The sequence below is a fragment of the Hemicordylus capensis genome, chromosome 15, assembly GCF_027244095.1.
Source record: "Hemicordylus capensis ecotype Gifberg chromosome 15, rHemCap1.1.pri, whole genome shotgun sequence".
Classification (NCBI taxonomy): domain Eukaryota; kingdom Metazoa; phylum Chordata; class Lepidosauria; order Squamata; family Cordylidae; genus Hemicordylus; species Hemicordylus capensis.
In genome coordinates, this window is record NC_069671.1 from 16394922 (window position 1) to 16412768 (window position 17847).

General features: G+C 49.3%; 2 protein-coding genes across 3 annotated transcripts in view; one reads left to right on the plus strand and one right to left on the minus strand.

The window, feature by feature from the left end:
* The first annotated feature begins 1454 nt into the window (after nucleotides 1-1454).
* On the plus strand, nucleotides 1455-16573 carry LOC128338242 (somatomedin-B and thrombospondin type-1 domain-containing protein-like). Its single transcript, XM_053280435.1, has 5 exons — nucleotides 1455-2084; nucleotides 8788-8970; nucleotides 10043-10133; nucleotides 14179-14337; nucleotides 14984-16573. Exons 1-5 carry the CDS (start codon nucleotides 1841-1843, stop codon nucleotides 15087-15089), a joined length of 783 nt encoding a protein of 260 aa, XP_053136410.1. The 5' UTR covers nucleotides 1455-1840; the 3' UTR covers nucleotides 15090-16573.
* The window catches only part of LOC128338241 (thyroid adenoma-associated protein homolog), a 29201-nt gene continuing 27802 nt past the window's right edge, over nucleotides 16449-17847 (minus strand). For both annotated transcript variants that reach the window (XM_053280433.1, XM_053280432.1), the window contains exon 31: nucleotides 16449-17820. In XM_053280433.1, the coding sequence (XP_053136408.1) occupies nucleotides 17564-17820 (257 nt within the window). In that variant the 3' untranslated portion in view covers nucleotides 16449-17563. The remainder of the gene's footprint in view (nucleotides 17821-17847) is intronic.

A 17847-nucleotide genomic window follows, 5' to 3' on the forward strand; every position in this document is an offset into this window, starting at 1 on the left:
AATGGAAAGCAGGGGAATACGTAAGGACTCCAAAGTCCCAAATACAATACAGGCCCCTTCAGCCAGCCACCCACCCCGACAAAGATTTGCTGATTCAGCAGCTCGCTGACCCGCCTGTCGGAAGCTGTTCTGCTGGGAGAGGGGGTTGCTCTCGGTTTTTGGGATTGAAACTCTGCTGCGGCCCGAAATGCAGCCTCCACCATCCACTCACCCATCCAGGATTTTCCTGGGCAGGGATGGGTCATAAAGGGACACATCCCTCCTTGCCCGCTTTTTAAATACCCCCTCCATAAGTAATCCAGGGGTGATCTGTGCCTTGAATCGAGGCCAAACTAGTTATTTCTTTGAATATTTAGATGCATTGATTTAATTGGCTTAAAATATTTTGAGTGCTGATATTTTTAAATACCCCCTCCGTAAAGAATCCAGTGGCGACCTGTGCCTTGGATCAAGGCCAAACCCGTTGTTTGTTGCTAGTTATTTGAATATCTGCATGCATTAATTTAATTGGCTTAGAATATTTTGAGGGCTGATGTTCTGTTAAAAAGACCCAAAGTGGCTAATCACACACATGCAAAAAACCCAAAAACAAAACCCCACCATGAGCCGGTGTGCCACTAAGCTAGCCATGCACGGCTAGCAGGGCAAATAGTGGTTCTCTTATATTTAGCAAGGAGAGAGGAACTTTCTCAGTGCAGCCCGCGCTAGTCCTCCCTCTCAGTGTCTGTTGCTGGGATCTCACTTATTTTAAAATTTATTTTATTCGATTTCTATACCGCCCTTCCAAAAATGGCTCGGGGCAGTTTACACAGAGAAATAACAAATAAATAAGAGGGCTCCCTGTCCCCAAAGGGCTCACATTCTAAAAAGAAACCTAAGATAGACACCAGCAACAGTCACTGGAGGGATGCTGTGCTGGGGACAGATAGGGCCAGTTACCCTCCCCCTGCTCAATAAAGAGAATCACCATGATTAAAAGGTGCCTCTTTGCCCCGTTAGCAGGGGACAAAATTGAGATCCCTTTGGGGATAGGAAATTCCATCTTACGCATATATACCTGTATTTCAGTCACAGGTCAGAGGGCTGCTGCCAGTCAGTGTAGGCAATACTGAGCTAGACAGGCCAAGGGCCAGACTCAGTAGACAGCCGCAACCTCAATTCCTAAGAGACTTGACAGAATTGGCTCTAATGCCTCCCCCCACCCCAAGAAAGGCAGAGAGACGCGAAATTAGCAAGGACTCTGGCTTTAAGACCCAGCAGGAAACTTTCCACTGAAACTGAGCGGGTGTCCAGGGTGGTGGTTGCGAGGGGGGGGGGAGAAGAGTAGGTGGGACAGAGCGGAGGAAAACTTTTCGATGGCCAACCAATCCCCTTGTGCGTGCTGGGCATTGCGTGACGGTGGTTTCTTGTATAAAAGGCCGTCCAGGAGAAGGCTGGGACAGAAGCAAGGGTTGCCACCGCCTGCCTCATGGAAGGGGGAAGCCACGGGGGTTCCTGTGGAGCTGCAAAGATCTGCCCAGCGAAGCAGAAGCCGCACGGTTGCTCGGTCACTGAGGACACCGTCCTCCCCTGCGGCCCGCTGTCGGCGAATTAGATGAGAAGATGGGGACCTTCACGCCGGCAGCCGTGCCCTGCAAGGCGGCGTGGCTCTGATCTTTTGCCCCAGTCCCTGCTTCCCCCACGGAAAGTCTCGGACCGGCAGCCGAGGGGAGACCGCGAGGACCAGGTGGTCCTTCCCGAGCACGGCCGAATCCTCGTTCCCGGCCAGAGTCAAAGGTCATCCGTGCCTGGCAATCCCTGACAGCCGGCTTGTGGGGGGAGGCGACTCCAGCTTGAGGCCATGGGGGACTGGGACGTCGCTGGGTATTTCTGCGGGCTGTTCTGCTGCATGTGTCTTTTGGCCGCCGGACCCCTGGGCGGGGCCGAGGGGGGCTGTGGCAGCCGGGAGCCCCACAGGTGCTGCCCGGGCAGGAATAACGCCTGCTCCGATTATTCCCAGAGGAGGACGCCGTGTTACTGCGACACCTACTGCGAGAAGACGGCGGACTGTTGTGAAGATTACCACGCCGTCTGCCAGATGTCGGGTGAGTTGCCCTACTAAGTGAGCAAAGCGGCACCCTTTAAAGTGGGGATTCTCTTGTATTTAGCAGGAGGAGAGCAACTGGCCCTATCCATCCCTGGCACAGCATCTCTCCAGTGATGGTTGCTGGTGTCTGCCTACCAGTCTCCTAAATCGAGCAGCGGTGGGACATCAGAAACTGACCAATACTCCCTGCTAAAAGAGTAAAGAGGCCCCTTTTCACAGTGGTGATTCGTTTGTCTTTAACACGGGGGGGAACAACTGGCCCTAGCCATCCCCAGCACAGCATCCCTCCAGTGGCTGTTGCTCGTATCTGCCTTATGTTTCATTTTAGATGGTGAGCCCTTTTGGGGACGGGGGCCATCCTTATTTATGTATACATTTCCTAAGATGTCAATTGCTTTGAGAACTTTGGTATCGGTATATACAAATTTGTAGTTGTTGTTGTAGTTGCCATGCTGGGTGGGATGGAACGGCCAGTGCAGAAAGACCCAAGTTCAATCCCTGGCAGCATCTCCAGGTAGGGCTGGGAGAGACTCCTGCCTCCAACCTCGAAGAGCTGCTGCCGGTCAGTGTAGACAACTCTGAGCTTGGTTCACCAGTGGTCTCCCCGAGTAATTAACCTTGGTTGTATTTCAGTCTTAGTGCAGCCTAGGGATACAACATAATGTTGAACGAAGGTTTTCATCCAGTGCTTTTCAACTGAGGGCATTTCACAGGATGTCGGGTGCCACCCATTAAAAAGCATTTTTTCTCTCTGGCCAACAAGAGGGATCATGGGCAGTCATCTATGGGGCTGGGGCCCCTAATCATAGAGATTAGAATCTGCTTTGCATGCAGAAGGTCCCCGGTTCACTCCCAGCAGCATCTCCAGGTAGGCCTGGGAAGGACTCCTGCCTGCAACCTTGAAGAGATGCTGCCGGTCAGTGTAGACCAGGGATTCTCAACGTTGGGTCCCCAGATGTTATTGGACTCCAACTCCCATAATCTCCCGCCCCAGTGGCCTTTGGCTGGGGATTATGGGAGCTGAAGTCCAAGAACATCTGGGGACCCAATGCTGAGAATCCTTGGCGTAGACAATACTGAGCAACTTCGTAGAAAGCAGGTTCCTATGTTCCTTAGGGGATGGGGCCATAGGAACATAGGAAGCTGCCATATACTGAGTCACCAGATATTGGTCCATCCAGCTCAGTATTGTCTTCACAGACTGGCAGCAGCTTCTCCAAGGTTGCAGGCAGGAATCCCTCTCAGCCCTATCTTGGAGATGCTGCCAAGGAGGGAACTTGGAACCTAGATGCTCTTCCCAGAGCGGCTCTATCCCGAGGGGAATCTCTTGCAGTGCTCACACATCAAGTCTCCCATTCATCTGCAACCAGGGTAGACCCTGCTTAGCTATGGGGACAAGTCATGCTTGCTACCACAAGACCAGCTCTCCTCTGTTGTTGACTACAACTCCCATAACCCCCAGCCAAAGGCCTTTGCAGCTGGGAATGCTGGGAGTTGTAGTGAACAACATCTGGGAATCCCTGGACAGTGTACGGTGCATGCTTTTAATCTGTGCATTGAGCCCATTCCTCAACCCAACGGTCAGCCCTTCCTGAACCAAATCCTCTCCCTCCCATCTACTGATCCCTTCACCAGCCAATCAGAAGCCTCGGCCAGGGCTTGTGAATGGAGTTGGCAGTTCTGTTCTCACACATGGTTTCCCACATTGACGCTGGGCGTTGACTGTCAATAAAAGGCCTGGCTTTGAACACGCTTGGACAATCCGCTGTAGGAGGAGTTGAAATTAAAATTTAACACCATTAAACAATTAAGAAAATTTTTTTTAAGTTTCATATGAAAAGTTATGTAAAAAGCTAAAATCGAGGAGCTATAAAAACGAAAGAACCTACCAGATATAAGCAGCTGATGAAACATTAAAAAGCCTCTTTTAAAAAATAAGGACATAAGAAAAGCCCTGCTGGATCAGGCCCAAGAATGCCCATGTAGTCCAGCATCCTGTTTCACATAGTGGCCCACCAGATGCCGCTGGAAGCCTACAGGGAGGAGTTGAGGGCATGCCCTCTCTCCTGCTGTAGTTACTCCCCTGCAACTGGTACTCGGAGGCATCCTGCCTTTGAGGCTGAAGGTGGCCTATAGCCCTCAAACTAGTAGCCATTGATGGACCTCTCCTCCATGAAGTTATTCAAACCCCTCTTCAAGCCATCCAGGTTGTTGGCTGTCACCACATCCTGTGGCAGAGAGTTCCACAAGTGGATCACGCGTTGTGTGAAAAAGTACTTCCGTTTGCTGGTCCTAAATTTCCCGGCAATCAATTTCATGGAGTGACCCCTGGTTCTAGTGTTGTGTGAGAGGGAGAAGAATTCCTCTCTCTCTACTTTCTCCACACCATGCATGATTTTATAGACCTCTATCATGTCTCCCCGCAGTCGTCTTTTTTCTACACTAAAGAGCCCCAGGTGCTGTAGCCTTGCCTCATAAGAAAGGTGCTCTAGGCCCCTGATCATCTTGGTTGCCCTCTTCGGCACCTTTCCCAGATGTTTTTAATTTTTTTAAGAACTTGGAGGGAGGGACCATGGCGAAGCTCTTCAGGGAGAGCGTTCGAAAGCTGAGGGGCCACAACCGAAAAGGATCTGACTCTTTATACGGCAGCTTCCTCTGGTCCTATGGGGGAAAGGGGGACATTTCAGGTCTGAGCAAACTGAGCAGAACGTAGTTTGGCCGGTCTCGGCTGAACCCGCCCTGCGCTTTCCGACAGTGAATTTGTTTCTAACTCAACAAGATCCTCCTGCATGCTTTCCAGCTTCCTGACTCTATTATTCATGGGCAGATGCCATTGCACAGTAATCAGGCTGAATTGTGACGGGGTTAATCTCTGGGGAGCTTAGGGAGGGTTTATGGCTGCAGGCCCTTCACCTCCCCCAGTCCGGCACTGCGGCCAGCATCTGTGCAGATTTGCCTTTACTGGTAACAGAGGCTGGAGAGCTGGTCTGGTGGCAGCAAGCATGACTGGTCCCCTTAGCTAAGCAGGGTCCACCCTGGTTGCATCTGAATGGGAGACTTGATGTGTGAGCACTGGAAGAGATTCCCCTTAAGGGATGGAGCCGCTCTGGGAAGAGCATCTAGGTTCCCAGTTCCCTCCCTGGCAGCATCTCCAAGAGAGGGCTGAGAGAGACTCCTGCCTGCGACCTTGGAGAAACCGCTGCCAGCCTGGGTAAGCAATACTGAGCTAGATGGACCAAGGGTCTGACTCGGTATGTGGCAGCTTCCTATGTTCCTATGTAACAGAGAGGCAGGAAGGCATAGGAGAATATCCCTCCCTCCCTCCCTCTAAGACCTTCAGTGAAACCTTCTTGAGGTTCCAAATTCAGGCCCACCAGTCTGCTGACTCAAGCAGCGGCGGAACATCAGAAGCTGCCCGATGCCCCTTTTCAAAGTGGTGATTCTCTTGATTGAGCCAGGGGAGAGCAACTGACCCTCGCCGTCCCCAGCACAACATCCCTCCAGTGTCTGTGACAGGTGTCTGTCTTACATTTCTTTTTTAAGATTGTGTGCCCTTTGGGGGAGAGGGAGCCATTTTTTTTTTAAAAAAAAATGTATACTGAGTCAAAGCCTTGGTCCATCTAGCTCAGTATTGTCTACACAGACTGGCAGCGGTTTCTCCGAGGTTGCAGGCAGGAGTTTTCCCTAGACCTCACTTGGCAAAGAGGCACCTTTTAACATGGTGATTCTCTGTATTTAGCAGGGGGAGAGTAACTGGCCCTATCCACCCCCAGCACAGGACCTCCAGTAACTGTTGATGGTGTCTATCTTGTGTTTCTTTTAGATTGTGAGCCCTTTGGGGACAGGGATCCACCTTATTTATTTATTATTTCTCTATTTAAACTGCTTTGGAAACTTGTTGAAAAGCGGTATATAAATATTTGTTGTTGTTCTTGTTGAAGATGCCAGGGATTGAACCTGGACCTTTCTGCGTTCAAAGCATCCTCGATGGTAGGCCTGCTCAATTTAGGCCCCGCTCCCAGCTGTTTTTTGGACTACAACTCCCATAATCCCCAGCCACAGTGGCCAATAGCCAGAGATTATGGGAACTGTAGGCCAACATCTGCAGGAGGGCCCATGGTGAGAGCAGCCCTGCTCTACAGGGAATATCTTACAGCAGAGAGTGCATGTAGTCACCCATCCAAATGCAAACCAAGGCTAACCCTGCTTAGCAAAGGGACCATACATGCTTGTTGCTGCTGGGCCAATGAATGAATGGAAAACATTGTTATAATCTTTCACTAGCCAAAATACTTTTCACTAGCCAAAATTTCTTTTCACTAGCCAAAATTCTGCTAGCCAAAGCAAGCAGATAACTGCTAACAAGATTAAACAGATTAACAAACATAGCATAATAGGTATACGTGCTCATGCATATAGTATGTGCATCTTTAAGAATGAAAGAAACGCACAACATTCATTACCTTACCTCTGTAACTATTTCAAGTACAGTAAAATCCTTACTCCTCTAATAATGTCCCTTTGCGCCCCCAAAACTAGAGTCACTCCAGCCTGGTTCCACATTTTATTGCCCCCTGGAAGAGCTTTTGGTTTGAGAATTGCGGTGTTACCCGAGTATCCCTATTTTCATTTGTTAAATGTGGAAGGGTCTGGAACCGACAGCTTCCTACGTGTCCTCGGTTACCCCTCCAAACACAATAGTTAGGCAGCCCTCCAAGCTCAGCACCAGTGTTTATTTGGGGAGATAGGTATTGTTTAATCACCTGGAAACTCGGAAACCGGCTAACCGGTCCCTCCGTTAATGGCACGCTATTTGAGCAGAGGGATGAAAGGGTGCTTTTGAACCTGAAATAAAGTTATTTTACATACAACTTCAGAAAGTGGGTTTGGCGGTGGTTGTACTGTTCCTTGGCAAAAGGAGGCCACATATAAGATGTTGGAAGTCGCAGGGTCAGAAGCCAAAGGAAATAAACTGCAATAGCCGACGGACTGTGCCTGAACGTGAGCTGTGGAATTGGCCGGATTCCGGGAGAGAAGAAGAAAGGAACCCGTTACCCCTTCAGGCCATGGGACAATGGTTTCCAACATGGGAAAAGAATCTGTTCCTGGAGAAAGGCCATTGTTTTTCAGAGAACTGCAAAAGGTTGGAAAGAGACTTTGGTTCCTCTGAGGCACACACGTATTTCTTTCAGTCCATTGTCGCCTCCGGACAATCGGACTCAGAATAAGGCGGATATATGCTCTTCCTATGTTGCTAAGCAGAGGATCTCCTACAGATTGTGGAGAGGGACATTCCTGCTAGAGTGACCGCTTATGGTTCCATGGGGGGCAAATCCTGTTTTCTCTCCAACCGACCGCCTGGGATTGCCGGAGGCACTAGTCGCATCCTGACAACATTAGTCAGTAGTACTCTTCCAGATCATCCTGGAGAGAATCTCTCTATGTGGCCGCTAAGAGTTGACACCAACTTGACGGCACTTCATCAATCAATCAATCAAAAAACTCTTCAGGAGTTACTCTAAAGGACCACTAAATTTCAATAGGACTTCCTCTGGTATAGGGGTTCTCAACGTTGGGTCCCCAGATGTTGTTGGACTAAAGTTGTGCCGATGAGTCGCTGTCAACTCCTGGCACCCACAGAGCCCTGTGGTTCTCTTTGGAAGAATACAGAAGGGGTTGACCATTGTCATCTCCCGCGCAGTATGAGATGATGCCTTTCCGCATCTCCCTATATCGCTGCTGCCCGATACGGGAAACATACCAGTGGGGATTCGAACCGGCAACCTCTGGCTCCCTAGGCAAGTTACTTCCCCACTGCGCCATTCGGAGGCTGTTAGTTGTTGGACTACAACTCCCATAATCCTCAGCCCCGATGGCCAAATTGCTGGGGTCGTCTCTGCGTTTCTTTGGAGACTGCGAACCCTTTGGGGCCGGAGAGCCATCTTCTTTCTTCTCCTGTGTGAATCACTTTGAGGACTTGTTGTTGAAAAGCCTATCTAAATATTCTTAATTAATTAATTAATTAATTAATATTCATCCCGCAGAATGCGGGGTGGTGGTGGTGGTGGTGCATTCATGCTACGGCCAGTCCTGTCGCATGAGCCATCTTGAAACGGGGTCTCCCATTTTGCTCTGCATTGTGTTTTGACAAGAGTCTGCGGGGAGGCAGGTTCTGGGGGGTGGTGGGGGCTAGAGGCGGGTCAGGACGACATGCCCTCCCCTGTGGGATTTCGAAGCAGGCCGGCTAGACAGCCAAGGGGGAGGCCTTGGAAGAGAGCTGGAGGCAGTGAGTCAGAAGAAAGAGCCAGCTCCAATGTTTTGCCAGTGGAGACAGGAGGCTTATTAATCGACAGCACGACCCAGATCTGTTTGGCTACCTCTAAATCCTCAGGATTCTCAGCCCTGCGAGTGATGTCCATCCGATTCAGGCACGAGCTATGAACGGCGTGGGCCGAGAGAGGAATAACGGAGGCCCCCTTGCCTCCGTGAGAGAGAGGACCTGGGAAAAAATTCTCTGTTGCACCACTGATCTCTCTCCCCTTCCCCTTCTTTCTCCTCATGGCCCCTCTCTTCCTCTGTCTTCTCTTATCCAACTCTTGCTGCTCCCACGGATGCTCGGGTCGAATCGTCCCCTGTCGTCTGCATCCGACTCGAACCGCTCCGTATCGCTTCCATCTTTACAATCGCCTCCTTCCTCGCAGCCATCGATTGTGTCGCCAGTCCCTGGGGACCCTGGAGCAAGTGTAGCTCTTTGTGCGGAACCGGGAGCAGAGACCGGACCCGGCAGGTCACCGTGCCGCCTCGGAACGGAGGGACCCCTTGTCCGGACCTGAAGCAGAGGAGAGGGTGCCTCGGAGACGACCCCGTCTGCGATACGGCAAAAGGTAAAACAGGGTATGTTGGGACAGCAGTGTGGTCAGTGAAGTTGCAGGAGAACAACTACAGGAGAGGGGGCAACCCCTCACCCCCTGCCTGTGGGGTTCTTGAAGGCATCTGGTGGGCCACTGTGTGAAACAGGAAGCTGGACTAGATGGGGGCCTCCTTGGGTTGACCCAGCGGGGCTGTTCTTATGTTCTAAAGCAGGGTTTCTTAACCTTGGGCCCCCAGATGTTGATGGACTACAACTCCCATCATCCCCAGCCATGTCCATTGTGGCTGGAGATGATGGGAGTTGTAGTCCATCAACATCTGGGGCCCCAGAACCCATGTGTTTTACTTGGGGCCAGCCTAGTTTTGGGCAGACTCGGCGAAGGTTTGATTTGGGCAACTTCCCAGGTGCCCTAGGCCAGGGTTTCTTAACCTTGGGCCCCCAGAAGTTGATGGACTCCCATCATCCTCAGCCATGTCCATTGTGGCAGGGGATGATGGGAGTTGTAGTCCATCAACATCTGGGGGCCCACGGTTAAGAAACCCTGCCCTGGGTGATTGCCTTAATCCACGTAGTGGACAGGATGACCCTGATTTTAATCTGGACAGCAAAACTGTAGTGAAGAATAAAACTGTAGTGAAGAATTTCCATGATGATGATCATGGTGATTAATCAGACTGAGAATAAACTACACGCCCCCCCCGCCAAATTGTAAAAATATCTCCTCTTATTCTGAGCCAATCCAAATTCAGTGACATAGGAACATAGAAAGCTGTCATACTGAGTCCAACCCTTGGTCCACCTACCTCAGTATTGTCTGCACAGACTGGCAGCGGCTTCTCCAAGGTTGCAGGCAGGAGTCTCTCTCAGTGGATTGACCCACGGTGAGCCTTCAAACTGAACTAGAGAAGAACTTGAGGAAGCTGTAATGCCCACTTATCTGGATCCTGCCCAGAGTTTTGGTCCCCCGCGTGTCTTTCGCTTGTTTTGAGCGATGTTCCTAGTTGTGTCTTATCACTCTGCTGTCGTAGTTTCTGTTTGTTTTCAAAGGATTTAATGTGCTCTTTCTGCTTTTGATCTCCTGGCAGAGGTGGCGAAGATTCTGCCCGATTCTTTCAAAAGGGACTTTAAGGACCCCTGGCGAAGACCTCACATGCTGAGGAAGGAAAGGTTGCCCAGGTAGGCATGGCTTGCATAGCATCAGGCAACTCAGAACAGTGGTACATCTGTTGGGATCCTCCAGGCTTGACTACTGCAATGCGCTCTATGTGGGGCTGCCCTTGTATGTCATCCGGAAACTACAGTTGGTCCAGAATGTGGCAGCCAGGTTGGTCTCTGGGTCATCTTGGAGAGACCATGTTACTCCTGCTGCCGATAGGTTTCTGCGCAAAACTACAAGAAATATTGTATTTTTACAAAATACAAGCTGGTTATAACCAATAAAGCCCTAAACGGCTTGGGCCCTGGGTACTGAAGAGAACGTCTTCTTGGTCATGAACCCCACTGCCCATTTTGATCATCAGGAGAGGTTTGCATGCAGTTGCTGCCAGCTCGTCTGTATCGCTGTAGGATATTCCCCTGAGGGGATGGAGCCGCTCTGGGAAGAGCAGAAAGTTCCCAGTTCCCTCCCTGGCAGCATCTCCAAGATAGGGCTGAGAGAGACGCCTGCCTGCAGCCTTGGAGAAGCCGCTGCCAACCTGTGTAGACATCACTGAGCTAGCTGGACCCCGGGACTGACTCGGTAGAAGGCAGCGTCTTATGTAACCATCTCCCTGGCGTTTAGCCGTAATCCGTTGTTGCAGAAAGATGGTTGGAGTGGGGTGGGTGGGTGAGATGTACTCTGTTTAACTTGGCAGCTCCTTAATCAACTTCATTGTTTGGCTTCAGTTCACCTCCTGATTTTGGACATATGTTGGGCCTAGCTAGCTTGCTCTGCTCCAAAAAGCCGGCAGGGACCCTGTTTCTTTCTTGCATCCCAGCACAGGGGTCCTTCTAATCCAGGGCCAGCTTGCTTGGAGGGAGATGTCTGCAGCACTCCGAGAAAAGCCCTTTTAATTTCTCCCAGATGATCACTTAGTGTATCTCCCAACTGCCTTTGGGGAGGAGCGTGGGTCTTGTTTGCAGGAGTCAGCATGAGTTGTCCCCTTTGCTAAGCAGGGTCTTCCCTGGGTTTGCATTCCATTTGGATGGGAGACGATGTGTGAGCACTGTAAGATGATCGACGCATCATTCACTTGTGGAATTCTCTGCCACAAGATGTGGTGTCAGCCAACAACCTGGATGGCTTTAAGAAGGGTTTGGATCACTTCATGGAGGAGAGGTCTATCATCGGCTACTAGCTGGAGGGCTAAAGGCCATCTCCAGCCTCAGAGGCAGGATGCCTCTGAGTACCAGTTGCAGGGGAGTAACAGCAGGAGAGAGGGCATGCTCTCAACTCCTGCCTGTGGCTTCCAGCAGCATCTGGTGGGCCACTGTGGAGAAGAGGATGCTGGACTAGATGGGCCTTGGGCCTGATCCAGCAGGGCTGTTCTCACGATGGGCATTAGTTATTGATTTATTCCTCGTCTTTATTAACTGCCAGTCATACGTCTAACCCAGGCCTGCTCAACTGAACCCCCCAGCTGTTTTTGGACTACAACTCCCATAATCCCCAGCCACAGTGACCAATAGCCAGGGATTATGAGGGTTGTAGGCCAGCATCTGCAGGAGGGCCAAAGCTGAGCAGCCCTTGTCTAACCAAAGAGTTCCTTCCAGGAATACTAGAGATAGGCACAGATCTTTGTTTATCCATTTGGGGGACCCTGGGAGGTAGACCCCAGTTAGATGCTAGATGGAGACAGTCTGGGTAGTCAATACTGAGCGATGGTCTGACTCGGTATAAGGCAGTTTCCTATGTTCCTAGCTCGATACGGGGCTAGGTGGGCACAGCAAGTCCAGAACTTGTATCCAGCTCCAGATTGAGGGTGGAGGGAAAGAACCCCCCACGCCTCCCGCCTCCATACCCAGATGAGCATTTCCCCCTCCTCCTTCCTTGCTTGCAAAATTCTCACGAAGGCCAATCACGAGTGCACACAGCCCCCTAATTAGGGTCAGAGGCTTCTCTTACCCGAATGCCTCTCGCATGTGATGCCCCTAGAGGGGCCATCCTTGGTCATTCCCAGCTCTTTGGATTTGGCTTGGAAGGGAAAGCCTAGTTGTGCCAGCGGCTTTAAAAAATTTGGTCCGCCGTCTTTCTTCAAAGAGTGATCCTCGATTTGTTTTGGAAGAGAAGCAAAGCCAAGAGAGAGAGAGGCAAGTTGCCAAGGCAGGACGGTTTGTCAAAGATGTTGTTGTTCCTTGCTGATGTTCTCCTGATTGTCTGGCGGCGGCGTTCTAGAGGCTGGACTAATTAGGGAAAGGCAATCAAAGCCATCGCTCGGAGCAGCCACAAATGTCGGTGTTGCTGAGATACAGCAGAGCTTTCCCGGTGTTCCTGCCTTGCTCTCGGAGCTGTTGCCTGACAGGCGGAAAACCAGGCCTCCGGCCCGCTGCTTTCAAGATGCTCGAGACAAGCAGTGTCCTTTGAAGGTCTGCGTCACATCATTGACTAAGAGATTTACTCTCGGATAGGGTGCAAATGGAGGCAGCATGGGAGAGCTGTGATCAGATCTCTCCTTAAAAAAAAATAAAAATCAGTCCTTAAAAGCAGTCCTTGAGAGAGGGGTGTTTTGGAGCACGGGGTCCAAAGTGTACAGTTCCCCCAACCTGGGGGACAAAGTGGACAGTTCAGCAGATGAGACAGTCTGCTGAACTGTCTCATCTGCAGTTCAGATTAACTGCAGATGAGTTCATCTCATCTGGAGACCCTATGACCCAGAGCCCAGAGACCCTATGACCCAGACCCCAGATGACCCCAAGAGGAGGGGAGACCCTATGACCAAGACCCCAGATGACCCCAAGAGGAGGGGAGACCCTATGACCAAGACCCCAGATGACCCCAAGCCACTAGGACCTTCTCCCTAGGAGAACCAGACTCTCGGAGTAATCTCTGGAGGGCGTTCCTGCCCATTTTCATTTCCATTCCTCTGACAAACAGTTGTTTTTTTGTGTCTTTTCAAAAGCTTTTAAAGCACCTTTGCAAATAGGGTTGCTCCAGGCCTGATGGCCAGGACAATCAAAGCATAAAAACAGACTCTTGACGTCTTGCACCACTATCGCCTATTTCCCATCTCTAAGGGTGTAGAAGTGGTCAGAGGTCGCAGTGAGCAGTCGTCTCCCCACCTGTTACCCACCACCCCAGGTGGCTCATGGCCCTACCTCCATCTCTGGATCCGTATCCTCCATCCAAGCCATTTAGTCAAACGCTGAGTACCACAACGGAATGATGCCTCAAGAATGCTCTTCAGGATCCAGCAGTAAACAGGAAACCCCAGAAGGATGGTTGGCCATCCATCACATAAGAGGTTTTGGATAATGATTCCCAGGAGGAATACCTAACTAGCATTTCTTGGTTATCCCTGGAGGGAGACCCTTGCTTGATGTAATGACCGTATTAAAACGAGAGAAGAAGAAAAATACAACCACATCTGGTCCACGGCTATAACCCAATCTGTTTAAGTCGACTATGCCCTTTTGTGCGTGGATTGCATCCCTCTCTTTCCTATTCCCTTATGGACCAGCGAAGGGGTACCGTGCAATCCAAAAATGCAATTAAAGAATTTTTTTTCTTGGAATGCAGAAATGTTTGGTGGGATTGCTTTCTCCTGCATGGGAAAGGAAAGGATTGTAGGTGGGAGACATCAAGAGCAATCTAGCCCTTAAGAAGGGAAAATGTTGGCAATTTAACTTGGAGAAATTGTTGCCAGCTTTGACTGAAGCTATTTCTGGAGATTTCCCCCCTTATATATGTTTCATGTTTGGCTGGTCACTCATCAAGTAGCTGCGTGGTTAAATTTAATTTTCTAACCATATATGAATATATATATTCATATATTTGGTGGGTTTTGTTATTTTTGGTGACGTTATTAGGATCTGTCGTTCCGTTTCATGGACTATCGTTCAGATCTTTTCTGTTGTTGATTTGTTGTCGGATCAGAAGAACCTGTTCACCGTGTGACTGTGTGCACGCCTGGTGAAAACAGAGAGCATGCCACATCTACAGTGGGTGATGGGGAAATTGGGCCGAGGGCCCTTTAACTAAACAGAGACGATAACCCTCTTTGTTTCTCTCTCTTTCTGCTTTCAGCTATTGCATCTACTTCCGCCTGAAGCAGGTGAGTGCCGCCTGTCGCCTGCACTTCTGGAGCAGCCAGCTGGCAAGAGAGCGGCGTGTCTGCGTGGAGTGCCAAGGCGAGGTCGTGGGCAGCAAGAAACGCTGCCAAGGGGACGGACTCCAGCGAACCAGGTAGCTGGCCCGAAACACCCCGAGATGTGTCATTAGCTAACCGGCTCGGTGGAAATTCAACAGAATGGATTGCAGATCCTTTTGCACGGTGGCATGGAGTCGAGTCACACTTTGCGTGTTGCTGGGGGACGAAGAGCTTGGCCAAAGGCGGCGGCTGCTTCCTTTTGAGCTTCTCCATCTTCTCTATGCCCCCTGCCCACCTTTGCTTTTGCGTAGAGTAGCAGTTAATGATGCAGCAAGGAAGTGACTTGCCTAGGGAGCAAGAGGTTGCCGGCATGCAGCCATGAGATCAATTCTTTTTTTAAAAAAATGGAGCTGGGTCCCAGCATCCATTGCACTTGCAGCAGAGAGGCAACCCTCAGTACAGCAATAGGTCCCCTCTGACTGGCCCCTCTAGCCACAGAGCTCTATGACAAACATGGCTGCCAGCAGCCAGCAAGCGTTTTAAGCAGCGGTTTTAATCCGGCTCTTCTCTGGCCATCCTATATTGTTTTAGTATTGTACTTTATCTCTTTCGATTCCCGATTAATGAAGACCTGGGGTTGTTAATCTAGAGGGAAGCTGGTGTTGATTGAATTTGGGGCGGACTCAGGCGCCTCATGGCAACCTAACTGACTCGGTCTCTTTGCTCTGTTTCCATCTCTAGAACATTCTGGATTGCAGCATCCATCGTGGGCTGTCAGGGATCTTGGGTGCAAGAGCTTTTACAGGAGAACTGTGTGTGTCCTCAGCTATCCTTCATCTTTGTATGACATTTTGCCAAGCTGGGTGACCATCTAACCAGAAGACAGAGAGAGAGAGAGAGAGAGCCACAGTTGGCCATTGTGGAAGGCTGAAGAAGTGAAGGAGACACCAAATGCAATTTCCATGCCACTCCGTACCTCAGTTTTGCTACCATTCTCAAATCACATTGTTCTTTTCTCTCATACTGGCCAACTGGCTATGTATTATTTCAAAGCACAAGGACTTCTCAAATCATTCTCTTAACAGCAGCAAAGAAGTGTACCTCCTGAAAGCCATAGCTACCTACCTCCAGAGCTGCAGCTAATGTAGAAGGCATCGCTTATTCCTCTTTTTACTGCGGTTCCAATTTTTATTTAACCCAAGAAACAAAATGGCTACACAGTTCTGAACTTCTTCTAATGGAAAACCCGAAGGGCAGAAATTTGCGTGTGCTTAGGACAACTCAGCAATCAACATCTGAGCCTAACATTTTCTGGGTCACGTCCCAAGTGCCTTTTGAATGTCGAAAGAGGAAGATGTATACCAGAAGCCCTAACCTTAAAACCAGTGGTCAATGAACTATTTTTAAAAGCTTAACTCAGAGACAGGAAGTGATCTCACGACTGCTATTTCCGATACAAGAAGTGATGCCAAAGCTAGAATGTATTATTGTATTATTGCCAAGCTGACAGTTGGGAGGAAAGAGCAGTCTGTGCATGAAGGATATTATTTCTAGAAATATTCTTAAAAAGTTAAAAAAGTATGACTTTTGGGGCTTGAGAATGTTGGCGGTTCCTCTTGGGAATGGGGTGTTACACACAAAATGAGCACTTAGAAATCTAAACGGTTCACGAGAAACGCCCTCTAGGTCTCCAAATGGCAGCAAGGTGGGTTGTGTGTGTGTGTGTGTGTGTGTGTGTGTGGTGGGGGGGACTGCAGTTCCAGGGTGGTTGTGCAGCCCATTTTCCACTCTCAAATTAGCCGCCACCAGACTATTTCCAGGTTTCTCGTGAGATTCTCTCATATTGCATCACTTCCCCCTTGGACCCTCTGTTACATCAGTTCCCTTGTGACACTCTGGTGCTGTTAGTTTTGTTCTGGGTTCACAATGAGCATCCCTGGTTATTTTAATTCCCCCCCCCCTGACTGTCCCGACTCTGACCCCAACCACGACAAGTCCACTTCCAGAGGGGTCCAAAGAACCCTGAACCGACATTTATGGGGTCTGATCCAGTTGGGTTGGAGCCAACTCTGACTTTTAGGTCTGAGCACACCCCTAATCTCATAGCCATATGAGACTGGTGATCTCATATGTGTGACTGCATAAGCTTACTTTCCTTAAGGAAAGTAGGCTAAAAAAACCTGTTAAACATAAATAACCCTTTAAATTTTTCTTTAAATGAAAAAAATATTTTAATACAAAAATAGAATACAATAATAAAGAGTAAGGGAGCACATCATCGTTACATTTTGAATTCCAAAAAGTCATAAATAAAAGCCATCGTTGTACAAATTTGTCTGGCTACATTCAGTTTTGATCTTCTAAAATAAGTTACTTTTGTAATGTGATATCCCAAATATGTTTATACCAGTCTATTAATGAGGATAGATGTGGACATTTCCAATAAGATGAAATACAGAGTCTTGCAGCTGATAATAAACAAAAAAACAATCTTTACTAACCCAAAGTTACAAACATTTCTTTCTCAAAATGCTCATTTGTGTTCTTCTTTTGCTGTCTTTGAAAATGTGTTAAGACATACATATTTTGCGAAGCCTTTAGAAATGGAATTGTTTTTACTTTTCTTTTAACATTCATATCTTGCTCTTCCTCCAAGGAGCCCAGGGCGGTGTACATAGTTTTATGTTTATCCATTACAACAACCCTGTGAGGTAGGTTAGTGATTGGCCCAGAGTCACCCAGTGAGTTCCATGGCTGAGAGGGGTTTTGAACTCAGGTCTCCCCAGTCCTAGTCCAATGTTGAAACGTTTTGATAATCACTGGTGTACTTTAATGTACAGAAGGCACTCTTTATTTGCAGGGGTTCCGCTCCCACCAATAAGGGCAGATATGGAAACTGCCAATAAAGAAACCATACCCCTATGGGAATCCAGGGGTTAGGTTACAACCTTATACAAATTTATGATGTGGCCACTTGTTACAAAATGTCTCTGTGCTTCAAAATGGCGGCCGGAAATGACACCAGACATCATATCCGGCCACTCAAGGATAGGCAAAATACCATCGCCTATGGAAGACCCATCTACAGATATAGAAAACTGCGATCTGCGAAACCGTGGATGATGAGAGTCACCGGTATTTATTTATTTTTAATATGTAAAACCTTTCAACTGACAAAGAGGCATCTTATATTTAGCAGTTGACGAGCAACTGTCCCTACCTGCCCAGTTCCAGGACAGGGTTCCTCCTCTGGCTGTTGCTGGTGTTCCCTCATATTACCTTTTTAAATTAGGAGTCCCGCTCAGATAGGGGTCCACCTTCTCATTCCTGATGCAGTTGCTCCACCTTGACATTCACCATAGACACCATTCCATGGTGAGCCAGCAGCTTCTGAACGGACAATGTCGTGCCCCTCAGGTCCTGGGAACTGAAGTTGATCTCCTTGACGGGGGGATGCTTGCCCTCTTCCAAGATCTCCAGCATGTGGGTCACGAGGGCAGCCTTGACCAGCAGCGTTATGACCGCAAGGCACACCTTTGGACAAGCCAGAGCCTTCAAGTGCAGAGAGGTGCGCCCATCTGAAACACAGAAGGCCCAATCAAAGC